This window comes from Astyanax mexicanus, chromosome 7 (assembly GCF_023375975.1).
Source record: "Astyanax mexicanus isolate ESR-SI-001 chromosome 7, AstMex3_surface, whole genome shotgun sequence".
Taxonomy (NCBI): Eukaryota; Metazoa; Chordata; class Actinopteri; order Characiformes; family Acestrorhamphidae; genus Astyanax; species Astyanax mexicanus.
Genome location: NC_064414.1, coordinates 46,401,399 through 46,421,382, shown reverse-complemented (window position 1 = coordinate 46,421,382; position 19,984 = coordinate 46,401,399). Strand labels below are relative to the sequence as shown.

General features: G+C 39.6%; 1 protein-coding gene across 2 annotated transcripts in view; it reads right to left on the bottom strand.

The window, feature by feature from the left end:
- Window positions 1-1,182: 1,182 nt before the first annotated feature.
- rgs12b (regulator of G protein signaling 12b) overlaps window positions 1,183-19,984 on the bottom strand; it is a 108,263-nt gene continuing 89,461 nt past the window's right edge. The window contains exons 10-18 of one of the 2 annotated variants that reach the window (XM_022684502.2): window positions 17,246-17,390; window positions 16,184-16,278; window positions 15,643-15,837; window positions 9,481-9,554; window positions 9,049-9,175; window positions 7,060-7,156; window positions 5,805-5,872; window positions 4,138-4,234; window positions 1,183-3,807 (exon numbers count right to left, since the gene is read on the bottom strand). In XM_022684502.2, coding sequence (XP_022540223.2) covers window positions 3,281-3,807; window positions 4,138-4,234; window positions 5,805-5,872; window positions 7,060-7,156; window positions 9,049-9,175; window positions 9,481-9,554; window positions 15,643-15,837; window positions 16,184-16,278; window positions 17,246-17,390 — 1,425 coding nt within the window. In that variant the 3' untranslated portion in view covers window positions 1,183-3,280. The remainder of the gene's footprint in view (window positions 3,808-4,137; window positions 4,235-5,804; window positions 5,873-7,059; window positions 7,157-9,048; window positions 9,176-9,480; window positions 9,555-15,642; window positions 15,838-16,183; window positions 16,279-17,245; window positions 17,391-19,984) is intronic. The other variant, XM_022684503.2, reaches the window with a different exon arrangement.

Sequence of the window (19,984 nt, the reverse complement as noted above, 5' to 3'; positions counted from 1 at the left end):
AAAGCGGTGAAAGTTCGAGAGAGGAAGGACATCTGTGATATATATTCCAGAACTGCTGTTTCTCATCTAAGCAGAAAACCTGTCTACCATGTCTACCTAAACTGAGAATGCATTAAAATGTAAAATGTGCAGTTCTAGAACATTATAGGATAATATATATATATACCAACAGGAACAGACAGGAATGAAACATGGTGGGCAGTTGTTTCAGACTGAACGTGTTCAGTAACGAGTAGCACTTTTGCATTTTGGTGTGCTGTTTCAACATGACAATGCTCTTCATGCAATGAAGAATAAGTGCGATTAATCACAGTTAATCACAGAATATTGTTGTGATTAATCGGATTCAATTTTATGATCGATTGACATTAGTTATATTTTATGTTGTGTAGTATTCTGTTCAGTTCATCCCTCAGACTTAATACATGATCTTTTTGATGTTTTTTTTTTTTGGTTTTCAATTGTGTTCTCTCACTACAATTCATAGCATCCTTTATGCATATATTTAATGTATCCATTGGGAATACCCTACACTCATAAAGAGTCATTACTGACCTCTAATGTAGCCACTTGTGCTAATGAGGTTAATGAATATACTTATTTCCCCACTCTCTGAAATAGTCTGCAAGTTAGGCAAGTGTGCACCTGGTAATGCGACATTAATTATTACTAGAAATGGTGCAAGGATTCCATTTCTGAAGTTGTGTGGGCATTTTTAACATTCCTTGATCCACACGATCATGTGTGTAAAGGGAATATGCCATAGAATTGTAATATTACCACCCACACTGGACAGATAAGAGATGTATGATTGTGTCATTCATGAAATGATTGTGAAAAGTGTTGTCTGGCTTTAATTCTCAATGCAAAAAGTGATAAAAGATTTCTCTGGCAGAAATCAATCAAATCAACATTTAATGCATCTGACCCCAGACACACATCCCACAGCACAGTGCAGCTTTCTTTAGCTTCCATGTGACACAGCAAAGGTCATGGGACATGATGCTAGTCAAGATGTCCCATGACTTTCGGCATGTCAGTGTATATTGTGAATCTGAAAGCTTGAGCTTTACAGAAATGGCAGTTATGTGTGAAACGTGTTATGATAGAGTGTAAAAGGAGAAAAAAGACAGAACAGTTGATAAGACACACAGTACAGAGTAAAGGGGAGCGAGAGATATATCACCTCTAACATTTATTTAACTCTATTTACACCACTGCAGAAATATAGCACCGACCGGAGTGAATCGGTCAGTTTTAAAAGACTGCTACAGGAAACAAAAAGTGGAATTTCAGAGTCAGCAAAACGGCAGGCAATTCAACAATGCTCGCGTCTCGAGAACCAAACCAAAAAACAACCAAAAATAACTGTACACAATTAGTATTTCTTTGTCATTTAGGCATATGGTACATTTCAAATAAAAACAAATTGGATAAATTAAAGTTGTGCCAGGATTATATTACATAATACCATAGGTAAGATAAGAGAGAGTCAAAACTAAGATAGCACTGAAGAACACGGCAGAAGATGTGAGGATAGATGCGTAAACACTGTCAGTACATTGTTGAATTGCTTGTTGTAAGAAACAGGTGGAGATTTGTCACTCAGGTGGAAGAATGGCACAGTACGGAAAGCTGAGGTCATGAGGTGTCTAGATCATCTAAATAAATCTAAAAAAAATCTAAAATCAATCATCATTCAGTCCTTAACTCCTTCTGATCTGAATAGCAGGACCAGGAAGAGCCTACCATTGGCCACCATTAAGCGACAGTTAAGGTGTGTCTACCAGAACCATTAAAATTCATTTTTTATCACATCACTTCCTCTTAAAGAAATGACTCAATATCAAGTGTACAAACCCCAGATTTAGTCAACAAGCCAAGACATAACAGTGTCCAAATTTGCTTTTTTATAGGGTTGAACTGAAGCTACAAAAGCAAACATTGCTAACAAACACTAGTATGTTGTTTAAGCAGACTGAGAAAAGTGTTTGATCTAGACATCTAGAAAAGCTTGATAGCCATCTGGTTGACACTTCAAATACAAAATCGTTTAACCAAACTGGTCAGATCATACAATTAATACACCCATTAATCCACTTTGAGGGTTTTTTTTCCCCTCTGAATCTGACACAGATCTGTACAACTAACCCACCTCACTTTTTAACATCACTAACCAGATACCCCTCTCGAGAGTATATCACTTAGCCCAATCAGTTGAGTATCATTAGGAGCTATTAAACCACCACTAATGACTGCTATGACACTCTTTCCTTTTCCAGGAAACCATAGTGTTTAAATGTGGATAATTCCAAAAGGTAAAGTAAGTTTCACTTTGAGCGACAATGCAGAACAATAGAGGAGCCATACGTTAACAAATTTGCCTGAAAAGGTGATAAGACATTCAGCCATTTGGATAAAAAAGTTGATTTTAGTGTATGGTAGCAACAGTAGCTTTGTAGCGCTAGAGATAAACTAAAGAAGCAAAACTTGGACACTGATCATTTAATGGAACATTGTATGCATTTCATTTTTTTTTCAAAATATTTCTTTAACAACATAACATAAGTTATATAGCAAAATGATATTTGCTGTGGTCTTCAGGCTGAGTATTTGTAAAAGCCATTATTTTGCACAGCAGTTCAGTAATACAGGTCATTTCCTGCTCATATAATGTTTAGTCACGTGACCACGACTGAGGCGAAGTGTTAAATTTTGCTTGTTGTACCTTCATCTGATTGTGTTTAGTGTTTAGCGTGAGGCAGGACTTAGTGACGTCTGATTCAGGGGGTGTGGTCTCGGTGGGGACCGTTGCGGGATTAGCCAGAGGGGACGGAGGCACACTCACCTACAATCAGGTTGTCTACAATCAACTCAAACGCTGAGGTTCCTGGAACAGTAGAGGTTTGATGACAAGTGATTGTCATTGTGGTGTGGCTGGATGATTGGCAGGTAAAAATAAAAAATAAGACCCTTCTAATAAAGGCAATAAAAGTATGTTAGAGATAGCATTTATATATATTTATATCTATAGGTCTCTCTTCCAACAGTTCAGTAAAGTGCTTTGCTTAGAGGGTGATATATGTACAGGGGACAGTGGCGAGGTTTGCCAACGTTTGGCAGAGGGCTTAAGAGAGGGACAACAGCAAGTCCACAGCACTCAATAAAACACACACACCAACACGCTCACACACACATACACACACACACACACACACACACAAAATCTTCAGGAAGAACTCAAGAGGGAGGCGTGTGCGAGTGTGTTCACGCATTCAGTTCACACAGGAGAGGTACCTGGTTGGCCCCAGCTGTCCTGATAAGCGTCCCCCCTGTGTAGGCGGGGCCTGTCTGGGGAAGGAATACAGGGCAAAGGGGAAGGAGGGAGGAGCTTGCTGTTGGGACTAGTGATGTCGCCCTCGGCGACCAGCGTCAGGTCCATTCCATTGTCCTCCTCCTCCTCCAGTGCTTGGGCCCCGCCCTCACGCCGCCAGTCCGAAGTCCCCAAGGACGTACCGCTGTGTCGTGGGTTTCTATGGAGAGGCATCAGCACCCGACGCGTGCCCTGGACCTCCACGGCCGAATCCAAGCTCTGCGTCTGATGGCTGGCGCTGAGGGCGGAGCCGTTCTCCTTGGAGCGTGGGCGTGGCTTGTGCGAGGCAGGTGCTGGGCCGACGGGCTCGCGGCTGGGGTTGGTGTCCGGGTCGAGGCGCAGGAAGTCAGGCAGGACGAGGTCGGATTTGTTCAGCAGACCCCGCTGGTCGTCAGCTCGGTTGCTCTGTGCTTTGGATATGAGCTCGAAGAATTCTGGCCGGAAGACATACATGCGATTTACCATTTTTTTATTAATAAAAAAAAGTCATCAAAAATAAACACACCCACCGTATTTTTTTTTTTATTTTAAACGTTGGAGAAACAGCAGTGTGCAAGAAATAGAAAGCATTCCTCTGTTAAAAAGACATTAGTGTCATTAGCTATAGCTTCATCAGCCAACGTCGCTACACAGAGCAGTTAAGCAGGAGTCATAGCCAAGCAACTTCAGAGCTAAATCAGTTATTGGAGGCAATTCAATCACAGAGGGAGGGGGGAATACAGGAGACAGAGTGGAGTTAGACAGAGTGCAATGTTTGTTTTTACCTTCAGCTTCATCTATATTAAGCTTTTTCTGTTTTCGTTTTTCCACCTGGGCCCTGGTTTTGAGAGTCGTGGCCTTCCCTGACGATCTGTCCTCCCCCTGGGTGGTCACAATGAGAATGGGGCACATTAGGGGTGAGTGGATGAGGGGTCTCGTCTTCCCAAGACTGGATTCCTTTACGGGGGCCTTGTGTGGGATTCTAGGGGCCGGTGGACTTTTTTTCTGAGCTACGGCTCGACATTCAGTCACATCCAGGTCCACATCCACACAAACACTACCAAACACTTCTACCAAACACTACCAGGTACTACAGCTACTAGCAAGACTAAGCTATCTAGCTCATACAGCACAGCACAACAGCCGCACCACAGCCAGCCAGCACCACCACCAACGCAGGACACCAGCAATCCCTCCTCACACAGGTCTCACAGATCTCCACACAGCCACGCTCCTTCAGCTCCCCTCCCAAGATGGCAAGTTCAGATCCAAAAAGTAAAATATCACAGGCTGCTGGAGCTAAGTTCTGTGATAATTTTAACTTGATCTGGAGTGGCATGTACTGATGGCATTTCTTTGGAAGGCAATCAGTTTTGATATCGCCAAGAAATGCTGGATCGGATATCACAGGGAAAGAAGAACGAATCCAATCCAATCCTGTAAGATGTCGATGCAAAAGCAGCACACTCACACTGTGTGAGCTCTTGTTGGTAGCATGTTGACGTGTTTCTTTCTGGGGGTAAAAGAGTATTTGAATATTGTGCGGCTACTTTTTAGATGCTTATTGTAAATCTGAGCAAATCTTGCATTGATGATTTTTTTCTAGTCTAAAAGCCTAAATGACTCAAGCATCCAACGTGTTTGGTGTCCAAAGTTAGCCTCTTTAGTATTGCAATAAAGCTATAAGGTTTCAGATATGGTATATTAAATTATCAATTTAATATATTTCATAATGACATGGACTAAATGAGCACAGCTAAAAACACTAGGGACACATGATATTAAATCATCGGCACTCGTGTGTCCGACAGGCTATAACTGTGTATCTCATTGATTTGATTATTAATTACTAAAACTCAATGTGTTTGATCCTTTTAGTACAGCTAATCCAAATGTTTCCACTGAAATGAATCCATGTATTTTTTTCTATAACTAATTAAAGCAGCTTGACCAGATGCTGGATGTAGATGCAGATACATAAAGCTAACACATTCACTAATGCAATAATACAATACAATATAGTATCGCTACATCCCTACTATTGAACAGGCCATACTGCCTCTTACAATCTTGCAAATTGAATAAAAGACTATTTAATCGAAAAAAGCAAACTTTAGGCACCAAACAATCCATAACTTTACTTGGAGAAACGGAAAATGTTATTTTCAGTTTATTTATTTAACCCAAAAGAATTGCTCCAATCGAGTGGGTCGGTTTTGGCCTGAGAGCAGTGAGGTGTAGGGAGGTTGGAAGAAGAGTGCGGTTAGATCATCCACAGGTTCTGTACATTCAGCTTCAGGTGGACAGAGAGGAGGTAGAGGGGCCAGCCATGCAGAGACCCCACAAACACACACATACAGGCCGAGAGAGAGAGAGAGACAGAGAGAGAGAGACAGGTGATCCTGAACAGAGTGATACTGAGTGAATGAAGAGACTCAGCACAGAGACTTACTGTGGCAGACTGGCTTCGTGTGGAGAGCGGCGGCCCGTGGCTTTTCGCTGGGGCCAGTTTCTGTTTGTCTGCAGTGAAAAAGAAAAAGAGAGAGAGACAGAGAGAGAGAGACAGGGACAGAGACAGAGAGGAGGATCAGATATCAGATCCAGTATTTACACAGCTGAAACAGATAAAGTGTGGAAATTAGAATGGAATACAACATGAATTTCCATTCCTGAAAAAAAAACCTGATGAGAGAATCATTGCCCTTCTAGTACTGAAAAAAATATAAATTACACTGATATACAGTGACATAAAAAAGTATTTGCCCCTTATATATTTCTTTTGTTTTTGCATTTTTGTCATACCAATTTATTTTCAGATGATTAAACAAACTTTTAAATATATATATAAAAAAATAATAATAAAAAAAACACTTTTAAATGATGATTTAATTTATTATGGAAAAAAAAACTTTCCAAATCAATCCCTTTGTGAAAATGTTTTTGCCCCCCTTATAAATTAACTGTAATTAATCACACTTTTTGGAAAATATAATATAATAGATCCTGTCTGACAACATGAAGCAGATAAAAGATCTCAAAATGCAGCAATTACTCCCCATTATGATCTGAAGAAATTCAAAAACAGATGAGAAAACTTAAAGTTTCAACAGCTGTCAGTTTAGAAAAGGTTACAAAGTCATTTCTAAGGCTTTGGGACTTCAGAGAACCACAGTGAAAGCAATTATTCACAAACGCACAAAACATAGAACACTGGTGAACCTTCCCAGGAGTGGCCGGCCAACCAAAGTTATTCTAAAAGGGTATGGACAACTCATCCAGGAGGTCACAAAAGAACACAGAACACCATCAATCAGTGTTAATTAGTGTTAAAGATTTAATAATAAGAAAGAGACTGGTCAAAAATGGTATCCATGGGAGAGTTCCAAGGCAAAAAACATTTTGGGTAAATATTCTTTGGACTAACAGGAAAAAAGTGGAACTTTTTGGAAGGTGTGTGGCCTGTTACATCTGGGGTAAAACTAACATACAATTTTCGAAAAAAAAAAAAAAAGAAAAAAAGAAAGGTGACTCTGGAAGAAATCACATCAATGTAGGAGATTCAACACACACACACATCCCACAGATCAATGCAGCATTCTTTAGCTTCCATGACACATGGCAAAAGTCATGGGACACAATACTAGTTCCTGTCTAATGAGCTGACTTAGCACAATTCTGTGTGGTTCTACATTTATGAGGAGTCCTACCTTTTCCCGGGACGTGTTCAGCTGCCTCCAGCACCACCCTGAGTCCGTCCAGGTTTGAAATGGGCAGCCCAAGATCCAGCGGCTCCTTATCCCCACTCTGTTCACCCACACAAAGGAAAAACAACCCTTTATTTCTATACCTTACTTCTTTTAATAGGTTGGAAGTACAATGTACATAACCAATCAGGAAATACGCAATGTGTTGAAATTTGATGTAGTTTATTGTAATGTAATAAAACAGTATACTATTTAAACAGAATTAAAAATTCTTTACTATCCGCTTTACTTGATTCTGTCTGATCTGTATCTCATAGCCTTACTGACAGCACCACAATACACACTGCACTAAACCACAGTCAGCCTGACTTAGTTTTTGTGTATCTGGATCTATCAGCTATCTTACAAATCTTAACTGATGACCTACAGTGACACGCAAGTTAGAAAGCTGCTGTAGAGCATCAGTGCTCAAAACATGACTGTGAATAGTTAAGCGAATAGAAGTCTAACTGATCTCATAATAAAACATTATTTTCAACATTTAAATCAGTGATTAGTGTATTCATTTTGTTTTGTTAAAAATGGAAAGTAGTTTAAACTTTTTCCCAAAATCTCAAGACTTAATTAGCTTCTTAGGGCTGCTATGTGTTTTCACAGTTGTTTAAAGTATAGGAAATGCTAATTTCAGAGATAAAATAAATACGTATTAAACATCTTAAAACATTGTCCCAAGAATCAGCAGCCATGGGCTCCCTCCAAATCAGCTGCCTATCACTCTAAATGTTTGAAAAAAAAAATGCAGAAAATGAGAAATGGCTAAAATAACAAAAACGACGCAGAGCTTCCAGACCTCAAATAATGCAAAGAAAACAAGTTCAAATTCATAAAGTTTTAAGAGTTCAGAAATCAATATATTGTGGAATAACCCTGGTTTTTAATCAGAGTTTTCATGCATCTTGGCATGTTCTCCTCCCCCAGTCTTACACACTGCTTTTGGATAAGGCAGTGCAGTTTGGTTTGATGGCTTGTGATCATCCATCTTCCTCTTGATTATATTGCAGAGGTTTTTAATTTAGTAAAATTTAATAATTAATTTAATAAAACCTCATCTTTTGTTAGTGTTCCTTTTTTTTTAGAGCTGCCTATACATTTTAAAACAATGTAAATACACTCATCGGATTCGAATAATATAAATATGGGAAAAAAATATGTTTTCACTTTTACTTAAATATGCTTTAAGTATGCACCTGATGTATATGAATATTAATCTTTATCTTTATTTTTAAGACATATTGAATGCATATATACAATTTACAAAAATAACAGTACTTATGAGCGAAAAAAAACATAATTAAACGGTCATGTCTCAACACATTATTATAAGTAATGAATATAATGTGTTACTACATAATGAATTGAGACAGTAGTTAAATAATTTGTAATGATTAATTAGTAATAAAATCTTTAACTATTGTCAATTACTAATCATTTGGAACATTCGGTACCACTTTAAAATAAGACTACCTTTATACAGGGTTTATAAATGGTTTACAATTAGTTTATTAATGGTTACTAATTAGGTTGTAAATGCCTTAAAATCATTAATAATGAGTTATAACACATAAGTAGAAAGGGCAACAATATAGATGGCTGTGGGTTCACTATTTGGCAAACAACAGGTCATTGTTGCCCTTTTTGCATATGTGTTATAACTGATTATTAATGATTTTTAAGACATTTACAACCTAATTAGTAACCATTAATAAAATAATTGTAATTAACCATTTATATACCCTTTATAAAGGTAGTCTTATTTTAAAGTGGTACTCAACATTCTATAATAACTACTGTTATTTAATGTTCCCTTATTGCAAAGTGTTATCACAAACATTTAAATCAAATTAATTCAATGCATTACTTTTGCTAGGGATCTGGCAGGGATCTCCAAAAGATAAAGAAATATCTACAGTCAGTGAATGAAGGTTTACTCACAATCCTGGCCACCAGGTCTCCTAAGTGCAGGCCGTACTTGGCCACGACGGGCCTCAGCACCTCCGTCACAGGCTTAGTGGGTTTAGCTTTCAGTCCGACGGAGCGGTTTATGGGCACCAGGTCCAGCCTAGGAGAGCGAGGGGACACCCTAATTACCCAAATATGCATGACGGACCGTTACAGCTACGCATGACATGTCTGATGATAGCTACGCATGACTAATGATTACAAATATGCATGACTAATGATAGTATAGTACGACACACAAGCTTCTGCAGAATACACTTCATTTATACATTCAAACACGGACTAACAGATCAATGGATGGATCAACATATGAGTAAATAACCTTATTAATATAAATGAGGTGATGATGGAAGGAATGCAGAATGGACTGTGTGTGCGTGCGTGTGTGTGTGTGTGTGTGTGTACCTGAATAATGTACGCTTCTCTAGTCGCAGGTCTCGGGAGCACAGCGTCATGCAGTCCTGGTCTAACACTAAAGGCTTTACACACAGACAATACACGCTATTATTATACATCACACCACCACAGGATTGGATGACATACACACGCAATTATGCAACCTCACACACACACTCACAGTACACACACGCACACACACATGCAGCTGAATCAGGAGCTGCTGTTATAAGAAAACTTAGCACCTTAAATAGATATACTTAAATAAGTTATATAAAAAACCTAATATAAATGTAATAAATTAATTGAAGAGTGTCATTTCTGATCTATTCATCATAAATATTCACACAAAAAGTAATAGCATAGTCTTGTGCATAGTTATTAAGGCTGCACAATATATTGTTTCAGCATTGTCATCACACTGTGTGCATGAGTAACACTCACACCACAGAATGCGCAATGTCATGTGAGGCAAATTTAATTCAATATTAACTTTTTTGCTGCTTACAAATTTACAACATTCTCATTTTTTATTACGTATCTACCAGAAGATAATTATATCTGTCCAATAGCATTTTTTGTTATTTTAATAAATTCTTAAATAAGGAGGGTGCGTTACTGTGCAACCCTAATAGTTATACAGAATTAATGCTCATTCATCTGTATAATTAAACAGCCCTGTATTGTCTATTTTAGAACTGACCCTTCTGCACACATTAACTCACTATATAATCAGCTGAATATATTTATATGCTGCTTTGGCATCCATCTGTATGTAGATCATTCAGATCATTTCTGTTCTGTTGCTTTTTTATTTGCTGTAGAGTATTTATTTTTTTTATGCCCATTCATCTACATATCTGTTTATTGGTTTCTCCCACTAATTAATATCCATGTGTTTATCGTCCTGTGTACACATTGTTATGTTATGTACAGTGTATGCACTCAGTATATATGTACAGTCCTATGTAATGTGCACAATGAGTCTATGATAATAGTGAGAATGACTTCTTACAATCTTGCATTTATAAGAGCTATTTTACACAATTTGAGTACTTAACAAATCATTAATCAAAAATAACCATAAATAACCTACAATATACTCCAAAAACAAAACACAGTATGTAACAGAAAAGCTCTGTTTTTCTGCACTATGATACTTAATTTATTAAAACATTGCCCTTTGTCTCATATGGAGACACTGCTTGTGACTAGTGATCACAACATTACACTCAACTGATTAAAAACAAGATGGCGGGAATCCCAGTCAAAAGTTTCTACAGCCAGTCTGGACAGAAACACGGGCCAAGTAAAAATTCTCCTCCAATTTTATGTTTAAAATAAGTTTATTTACTTACTGTAGAAAGATCAAATTTAGTTTTTGGACTAATTGCGTCCGTGTGATCCAAAATGACAAAGAAAATGTTAAAATAAATTACTGCGCCCACATAAGGCCTGTCAGTCTGCACTTACACCGAACTTCCCTGACTCTGCTGATCACGTGACGCCATGGCGTTCCCGCTCTCCCAGCTACTGACTGTTTGCACCTGGCCTGTCTTATATATACATCCCCCTGTTTGCTCTGTCCCTCATGGAGTATTAAATCTACTTAGCTAGCTCTTCTGCACTGCACTCCTTTGTTTATAACCTTTGTATTTGTTATCTGCATGTGTCTGTCGTGTGTCTGGCCTGCATGACAAGGACATTGTTTTTTGCAAAAATAACTTCCTGTACAAAGGCAATGTTTCTATACTCGTTAGGTCCTACCAATCTTAAATTTCAATAGCTAGGAGAAATTAAAAATGCACCCAAAGCAAAAGTCCGAAGCTTAGGAGGTTAAACAAACAATAAAATGTACCCACATAAATTGTTAGTGAACAAAGACGACACGCGTTTTAAACGAACTCCAAACTTTACTTCTCCGTATTCACACAACCGCCATTACATCGCTCTCCCTCAGAACGACCCCCCCCCGTGGGACACGCATGCGCATTAACAGTTAAAAAACTCCCCCTTTTTAAAAAAAAACAAAAAACTCAAGTATAATACTGTCCAAAGGGGAAAAAAATACTGCCTTAAAAATGTTTTTAGTCCATTAAACGTCTGTCTTGTTCTCTTATTCCTTGAGGTGCCATACACCTTCGCTGAAGGCCTTTAGGAGGAGTAGAGCTGACGTTCCTTTCTTTGTCAAGCAGTCAGCAAGCTGGTCTTTGGTCGCTGACCACATGATGTGTCGAATGACTCCGGACTGTATGAGCTCCTTGATATTGCTAATTTCAAGCCGTAGTCTCTTCTCTGTAACTGGTTTGGTTGACTTTACAGCATCCAGGAGTGAGTGATTGTCAGTTATACATATTATGGGTAAGCCTCTGTGCTTGCAGTCACCTACAGTAAGTTCTGAGTAGAGTGTGGCCAGAAATATTGCATTATCAATGCCATCTGCAAGGGCCAGTGTCTCCCCTGCAAGAGTACTTCTCACCACTCTTCTTATTCTTTTCGACTGCCAGCATATAGGTGAGAATCTTCTATTCTCTCCCATGAGCATGATTAGATGACCACCCTGAGTGCCACCATCAGGAAGGTTGCGCATTGATGAATCACTGAACACGACAAGCTGTAAGGAACTGTCTTTGCCTAGGTGCTGGAATTTCAAGGTCACTTCATCAGATTTGAGTTTCTGGATCAGTTTGTTTACAGAGTGCAGACTTTGAACAGTAGCAGCTTTCATACTGGATGCTAAGATGGATACATCACACATTGCATCTGGCCTTGTTTGTCTTGCTACCCACAATATGTGGCCAATTTTCGATCTAAGCATGTCAATTTCTTGATTTGTTAGGGGAGCATCTCGCTCAGCAGCTCTAGCCGGGTTCACTGGAATGGGCTGGAGATTCTTGATGTACATGCTCTGCTGTACCTGAACTGTGTCATTCAGAGAGGAGAACTCCATTCCAATATAGCTGAAGGTGTTCTTCCCGTCCAACTTGAAAAGCTGATTTTAACTGTGGTATGATTTTTGTGGCGAATCTTTCAGAACCTCCCCAGATAAAATCATCCACATGACAGCCGAGTACTCCCATGACATTGGAGGAGTCATCTAACCAGTAGAAGACTGCTGGATCAACTTGCGACATGACTGCTCCTAAATGATGCATTGTGTCCTTCACTTTATTATACCAATAAAGAGAGGCATCTGCTAGTCCATAGACACACTTTTTCAGTCTCCATAGAACGCCTTGGCTCTGAGCCTCTGGTGGTGGGCATATGTAGATGTTTCGAGCCAATTCTTTGCCTTGCAAAAAAGCTGCTTTTATATCCATAGAATTTAATTGCCATTTCTTTTGACATATGACAGCCATGATCATTCTTAATGACTCCAAAGCACATGTTGGGGAATCTTTTGGGAGTTCTTGAATATGCATTTCCTCAAAACCTCTGGCGACTAGTCTAGCTTTAGGTGCGACACCATCAGTGGTTTCCTTCAGTGTACACACCCACCTTGTGGAGATGCATTTCTGTCCTTCGTCTTTCACTTCCTCAAAGACATCATTCTTCTTCCAATTGCATAACTCTGCTTGTTTTGCAGCATCAAACATATCGTCATCAACCATCAGAGTCTCCTCTGTACTGCTTTCCTCACATAAGACAGTGTGCTCTGCTGGTACAGTTTGAACATTGTCCATTTCACCCAGATTTACTGAGCCTGTGGAACCAGCAAGGTCCCCAGATCCACTGAACTGTACATTGTACCAATTTGTTTTCCAAATGTTTTCCAGTGGCCTTACCTGCACGACTTAGAATGGTTCCTGTTAATGTTTGTCCACTTTCTCTATCTGTATATGTCACTGTTTGTCCAGCTTTTAGTCGCAATTCTCCATGTTTTGTGAATGTTTCAGTGTGTACTGTGTCAGCATTTGGTCTGTTTTCAGGAGCAAGTGGAGCGGCTACAGCATGATTTTCTGATTCAGGCAAGTCATGTGTATTGGTCTCTTCCCCACTATCAGTATCGTCATCTTCATGGTTAAGTTCAGAATCCGGCAACGTTTGTTTGTCAGTCACCTCTTGCTGAATGTCCATGTCTTCTAGCACTGTATGTTGGGTATCAGTCTTTCTCAGTCTAGTATGATGCACACGAACATATGTACCCCCGTGCCTTACAAAGACTACCACACCATCTTGGCCGATGACCACCCCTGGACTTTTCCACTGTGGGCAGTCAGCTCGTTTGTAGTATACTTTGTCCCCAGTTTCGTATCGATCATCATTGGCTCGCAGTTGTTTGCGAAGGGCTCGTTTGATTCTTTCAGAGCACTCCGCTTCTGTGAATGCTCGGCGTGCCGCATGCAAAGTTGTAATATGCTGAGCCATCCAGGTATTCATCGTAGGGCTTTCAAGTGCTGGTGGCTTATCAGTTAGAACTGATGGCATGTTGGGATTTTGTCCAAACACCAGTTGGTATGGACTGTAGCCATGCACATTGTGTAATGAGTTCTTTGCCATCAAGGCCCAATCTAGAGCCACTGACCAGCTGCATTCATTTTCCTTTTTCACTTTCAACAGTATGTCGGTCAGGGTGTGGTTATGTCTTTCCAAGAGGCCATTGCTCCATGGGCTATATGCTGCAGTGGTTTTTAGCTCAATGTTAAATTTTTCAGCCATATCTCTCATGTCTTCATTGTTAAATTCACCACCGTTGTCGCTAAATAGTCTATATGGGGGTCCATGCACGCTTATCCAACAGTGGATGAGATGCTTCACGATGTCTTTGGGTTTCTTGGTTGTCACAATACTCCCTGCACTGAAACGTGTGAAGTGATCAATGACATGGAGATACCATACCCCTGGTTCCAACTCATGCAAGTCCACAGCCACTGTCTCATTGTAGGTTGAGGCCATGGGTAAGCCCACTGCAGGCTTTGGCTTTGACTTGCTGTATCGTATGCATGTGTCACATTTGCTTACAATGAATTGCAAGGCAGTCATCATCATGGTTGCCTGCACAGTCCAGCAATTTTTTTTAGCTTTTCTACGGATGCATGTCCAAATTGTCTGTGTAGTTTTAACAGAACTTTCTGTTTTTCCTGTCTTTGTCATATTTTCAGTTACAGTCAGAACGTCTTCGTTATTCTGAATATCATTCTCTGCTGAATTATCGTTTGCTTTTATGTTAACACAATAGTGACCTGAGGAGGTCAGCTCAAGTTTCACTGGCTGCCTGAACATTGTGGCTTTATCATTCTCAATGTCCAGGACAGCACCTGCTCTTTTTAGTGATGTTTGGCTCAAAAGCAAGGGAATGTCCACTGGCACAACTTCTGTTTCTATATAGCATTTAGTCTGACCGATCACAGCTGGAATTGTCACACGTTTTGTGGAATGAACAAGTCTACCATCTCCAAATCGGAACGCTTTGGCACTGGTTTGGGTCTCCAGCTCGCTCTGCTTCAGTCCATTAACATAGTTGTCAAACCATTTTTCTCCACAAACTGTTCTGGTGCAGGCAGTGTCAATTACAGCTGATCCTAAAGCCTCTACCATGAATATCTCTGCTTCAGACAATGTTTCTTTTGATGTTGTCGAACTCCGTATAAGCATCGTACTGACGGTCTTTCTCCTCTTTCAAGTACACCGTGTCCAATTTCTGCAAAAGCGTTGTTAATTCATTGTCTTTGTTCAAATCCTCCGCGGATATTTCCAGTGCTATAGTCCTCGCTTTTCCAGTTAGAGACAGGGTTACTGCTAGCGCCTGTTTCCTCTGGTCCAGCTCAGTAACTAGCTTCCAGATCTTGATTTCATTCTTCCAACTTTCATAATCCGACTTGTTTTCATCAAACGGAGGCGGCACTTTGTAGCTGTGCGCCGCCATCCTCTGCTACCAATGTTCGTGAACAAAGACGACACGTGTTTTAAACGAACTCCAAACTTTACTTCTCCGTATTCACACAACCGCCATTACATCGCTCTCCCTCAGAACGACCCCCCCCCCCCCGTGGGACACGCATGCGCATTAACAGTTAACATAAATCACATAAAAAGGATATTAATTTCTTTTACGATATATATATTTTTACTGCACGTTAAATGTTTTTATTTGTTTGCATGGTTTTCAGGTTTATGATGCTACATTGGGTATCAAAATTAAAATTATGTGAAAGTCAGTGCCAGAGTTACCTTCTCCCCTCCCACCAGGAAGAGGTCTACAGCTGCCAGGTTGATGCAGAGTTTCTCACAAAGCCCCAGCAGAATCTCCCTGATCGACACTCCCGGCCTTATGGGTACCGAGCAACAGGAACCGTCCGGCAGGTTAATGTTACAGTAACGCACAGCGCGCTCCGATAACGACATGGAGTTACGCGACACCTCTCCCTGAGAGAGAAAGAGAGAGAGGGAGACAGAGAGAGAGAAAGAGAGAGAGAGAGAGAAAGAGAGAGGGAGAGAAAAAGAGTGAGGGGGAAGGACAGAGGAAGTGTCCCAGATAAATAAGGTTCTCTAAAATACACATGACTTATTATTATTATTATTATTATTATTATTATTAACCAAATGAATGTAACAGTTCCTTTGAATACAAAGATGAGACATTCAAATGAATTTTCAGTAGAAAGGAATACAGTACAGTGCAGTAATGCTGTTTATTTGTCTAGTTTACATAGTGATCAGTGGTTTGTGTGGTACTGTGGCTCAGCCAGGCGCCGGGCTGCAGGTTCCTCACCTCATTTTTGCCAGAAGCGGAAGTGCCAAGCTCCAAACTCGCTCCAGACGACAAAGAACCCTGTGACTCTCTCCGACCATTACTGCCCGAAAAGCCTGAATAAATACAAACACATGTATTTATTATTACTCACTCTCAGTATAGAGCTAATAAAAATCATATCACTGAATTATGATTAAAATGTATTATTCAATTAAAGTCTTAAACTCAGTGTGCTGTGTTTTAACTTTTAAATTGTACATTTACAATTCAGTTATTAAACCTACTAAATCATACTGAGTTTTGCTGTTGTCATGCAATAAAAAAAAACTCATATCTTGAAAACCTTTGCATCTTTCAATGACGTTTTAGTGGCTAGGATTTAGAATTATTGGCACCACAGCCTCCACACAGTTAGATTCTCAGTCAGGGATTTAAATGGTTAAAGCACTGGGTTATTGGTAACAGGATTGTGGGTTCAATCCTGGGTAGGATCCCACTGTTAGGGTGGGTTGAAGCTAAAGGCCACATTTCATCTGTACCCTAAACAAATATGGTGAATACAGTTATCTTAAGACCTATCCGGACGGGATTAGTTCCTCAGGGTGACGTCTGTGAAAAATATTTCACACTTCTACTGATAAAAGTGATAAAACTCCTGCATCTGGACTGCAACTGAAAAAACAGGAGGACCAGTGAGTTTTTTGGCTTCTTCAGTCACATGACATCACGTTCAGTAGCTCCTCCATTTCCACTCGCTGTTGTGTTTTTTTCATGGATCTCCGTAGAAAAGCGTGCCCAAAGTGTAATTACGGTGCGCGGCTGTGGTCACGTAGTTCAGCAAAAACAGTAGGTAATTCAGCCTGTAATTTTCTCAGACCCCCTATAAAAGACAAAATTATACTAATACAAACTATACAAAATATACTAATTTTGTCTTTTAAATGGAGGTCAATGTAATTTCTTGTATATACTTTTGTAGCATTTATATTTGTTAATTTATCATGACATTTGAGATAAAATGGGATATGGATAAGGCTTTTGTGTGACAATAAAAACAAGTCAGTCTATTGAACAACTTACTGTATTCTCCCAGATCTCTCTTTTTGGGTCCTTTCCCAAAGCTTCGGTTTCTGGACCAGGAGAAGAAAATCCCTTTCTTTTTATCACTCTGTTCATCTTTGCTCTCCTCGTTCAATGATTTTCCTGATTTACTCTTCTTCTCCTCCTGCAGTGGAGAAACACTGTTAATCACCCATCTATTCTTATTCCTCTTCACCAAACACAGAGCAAGTGGTAACTAAGTGAGGGCCATTTACCGGACACTGAAAACCTTTAGTATAAACAGTCTGTCAAAGCACAGCTGTAATGAGACGTAAGGCAGAAATGGAGAGTGTTAGAAACAGGGTGTAAAAACTCTTCACAGGTCAAAGTGCTCTATATTGCCTTCTGACACATGTGCCCCCAGTTTAGTGGAGCGGTAAGCATTAAGACTACCTGACCAAGATCAGCTACAAACCATGGGAAATTAATTATGTCTAATTTTACTCCATTTACTTGCCAATTTGGATGGCCTATTACTCAATCCCCTAATGAAGGAAAGCGCTGGATCCCTAGCTCTTATACATGAGCTAACAGATGTCTGTGCTGACCAACAGCACATTTGGAGTGATGTGGGAAGGAAATGCAGGTCCAATTATGCTCTCTTAGACTCCGACTGCTGATGGCAAGCAGCATAATCCATGCTGACTTAGTCCGCTTAGTCCAAGCAGGAGATTTAACACATTAAACCCTTGATTTTTTTAAACAGCAATCATTCTTACCACAGAAACTTTTATTAAATATTCATTACCATTACTTTTAGCACATGTCATGGCATCCATCAGGGCTTTGCTATAGGGTTTATTAAGTTGAAGCTAATTGGCACTACTGTAGTAAAAAAGTAGTAAAGTATTAGAGTGAAAAACTGAAGTGTGAGCATATGTATAGTATTTAAAGGGTTAAGCCATTATGGTGGCATAATGTTAGGATAAGAAAATTAAACCAAAACACTGAGCTGTGTAAAGCCGTGGCATTTTCTGAAGAATTTGATTAACCCACTTCTCCAACTTGCAGGTTTTGCATTTTGGATAATGGGAAGATAATGGATCCCACGTGGTTTGGCTGCCTCATAATGCAAATATGTCACAGTCTTTAGTTTTGTGCTTGAACTTGGAAGCATCCACATTTTGTGCAAGCAGGATGAACTTCAGCATTGTTAAACCTCGTCCTAAAAATAAAGGTGCTACAAAAACTATTTGAGTAATGCAGAAGAGCAGAAGAATCATAATTGGTTGCATTAAACTGTTGCATCTCATTTACAAAATGTTACACACAGTTATTTTATGCCACCTTTATTTTTAATAGTGAGCACAAAAAATACTTCTAACTCACACAATTAATTTAATTTCCCAAAAAAAATATTTTTTCAATCCACTGCACTGTCCATTATGGGTGGTAAAAGTGGACTTTTATGACACTTTTCCAGTGCACATGTGACACTGTGGATCAAAAATGATAAAAAACTTGTAAATTCTTCAGAAATTAAAGTCCCATCCGTCCAGCATTCACCTCAAGCCTAATAATTCAGCCACACAAGAGGAAAATAGAAAAGTAACAGTAATTGGCCCTTTAATCAGGCATTTAAATAGCTTTTTAAAAGGTAAATAAGAGTGTTTTTCTGGGATTAAAAGCGTGATTTCAGCTGCAACTGGAAATATCTGCACAAAACTGTGCTAGACTGAGGTGCACAGCTTTCGAAACGTGAGTTTGCAAGCATGTGACCAACCATGTGGATGGTTATACACTCCCCCCCCCCCCCTTTCTTGTGCTCCCCCTCGCACTTCTCAGGCAGCAGCAGTCAGTCACTTACACAGACACAGAGACAGCACTGTGTATCTACTTCTTGTGTCAAGAATCAAAACATTGCAACATTAAGTGTTTTATTTATTTGCCTTAAGTGACATCGCACGTCATGCAATGAGTTTATTGCACATGCGCACATTGCAATGATGATGTTTATACAATATATCGTGCAGCCCTAATTCACCCCCTTAATCATCGCCTTGCCATGAACACATTGGTCAGTGTTTAACCTCACTCACACAAGATAACACCTCACAACTTATACAAGCTACTTGTACAAGCTGTCTCCTAAGTTCAGAGTGATATTCCTTATATTCTCTCATCTATTCCATAGCCCTCTAATGCTAATGCAAACCAATGGTCTCACAGTTTTTAAACACCAATAAAACAAATCAGGTTAATCAGGTCATTAGATCAGTGAAATCACTAACCAGATGAACAAGATGACCCCTGCAGAATCCTCTCCCATCAGCACCAACTTCTACCAACTTCTTCCCACCAGTCTAAACAGAACTGGTTTCACATAAGCTTAAATGAACTCTCTCGAATAAAAGCTTTCTTCTAACACCTCCCACCTGACTCCACAGCCTGCTGACTATTCTGAGAGGCTGCCTTTGTGTTTTTCAGCCTGGATGATAACGACGCTAATGATACACCAGGCGAGGTGTGAACGAGCTAAAATGACTCATATTTCACACCTAAACTATATTAACATAATTTGACTTACTGTGCAAATCTGTGCGAGAATTTCTGCCAAGCTGTAGGAGAAATTATATGAATTCCACTTTCTAGAATTAACTGAGAAAAAATATCATCTGGGTAATAATGACCACATTAAATGATAATGCTACATTTTGCAGATTCATTTGATCAAAATCCTGTTATATGGCCTTATGTCATTTTGTTCATCATAACTGC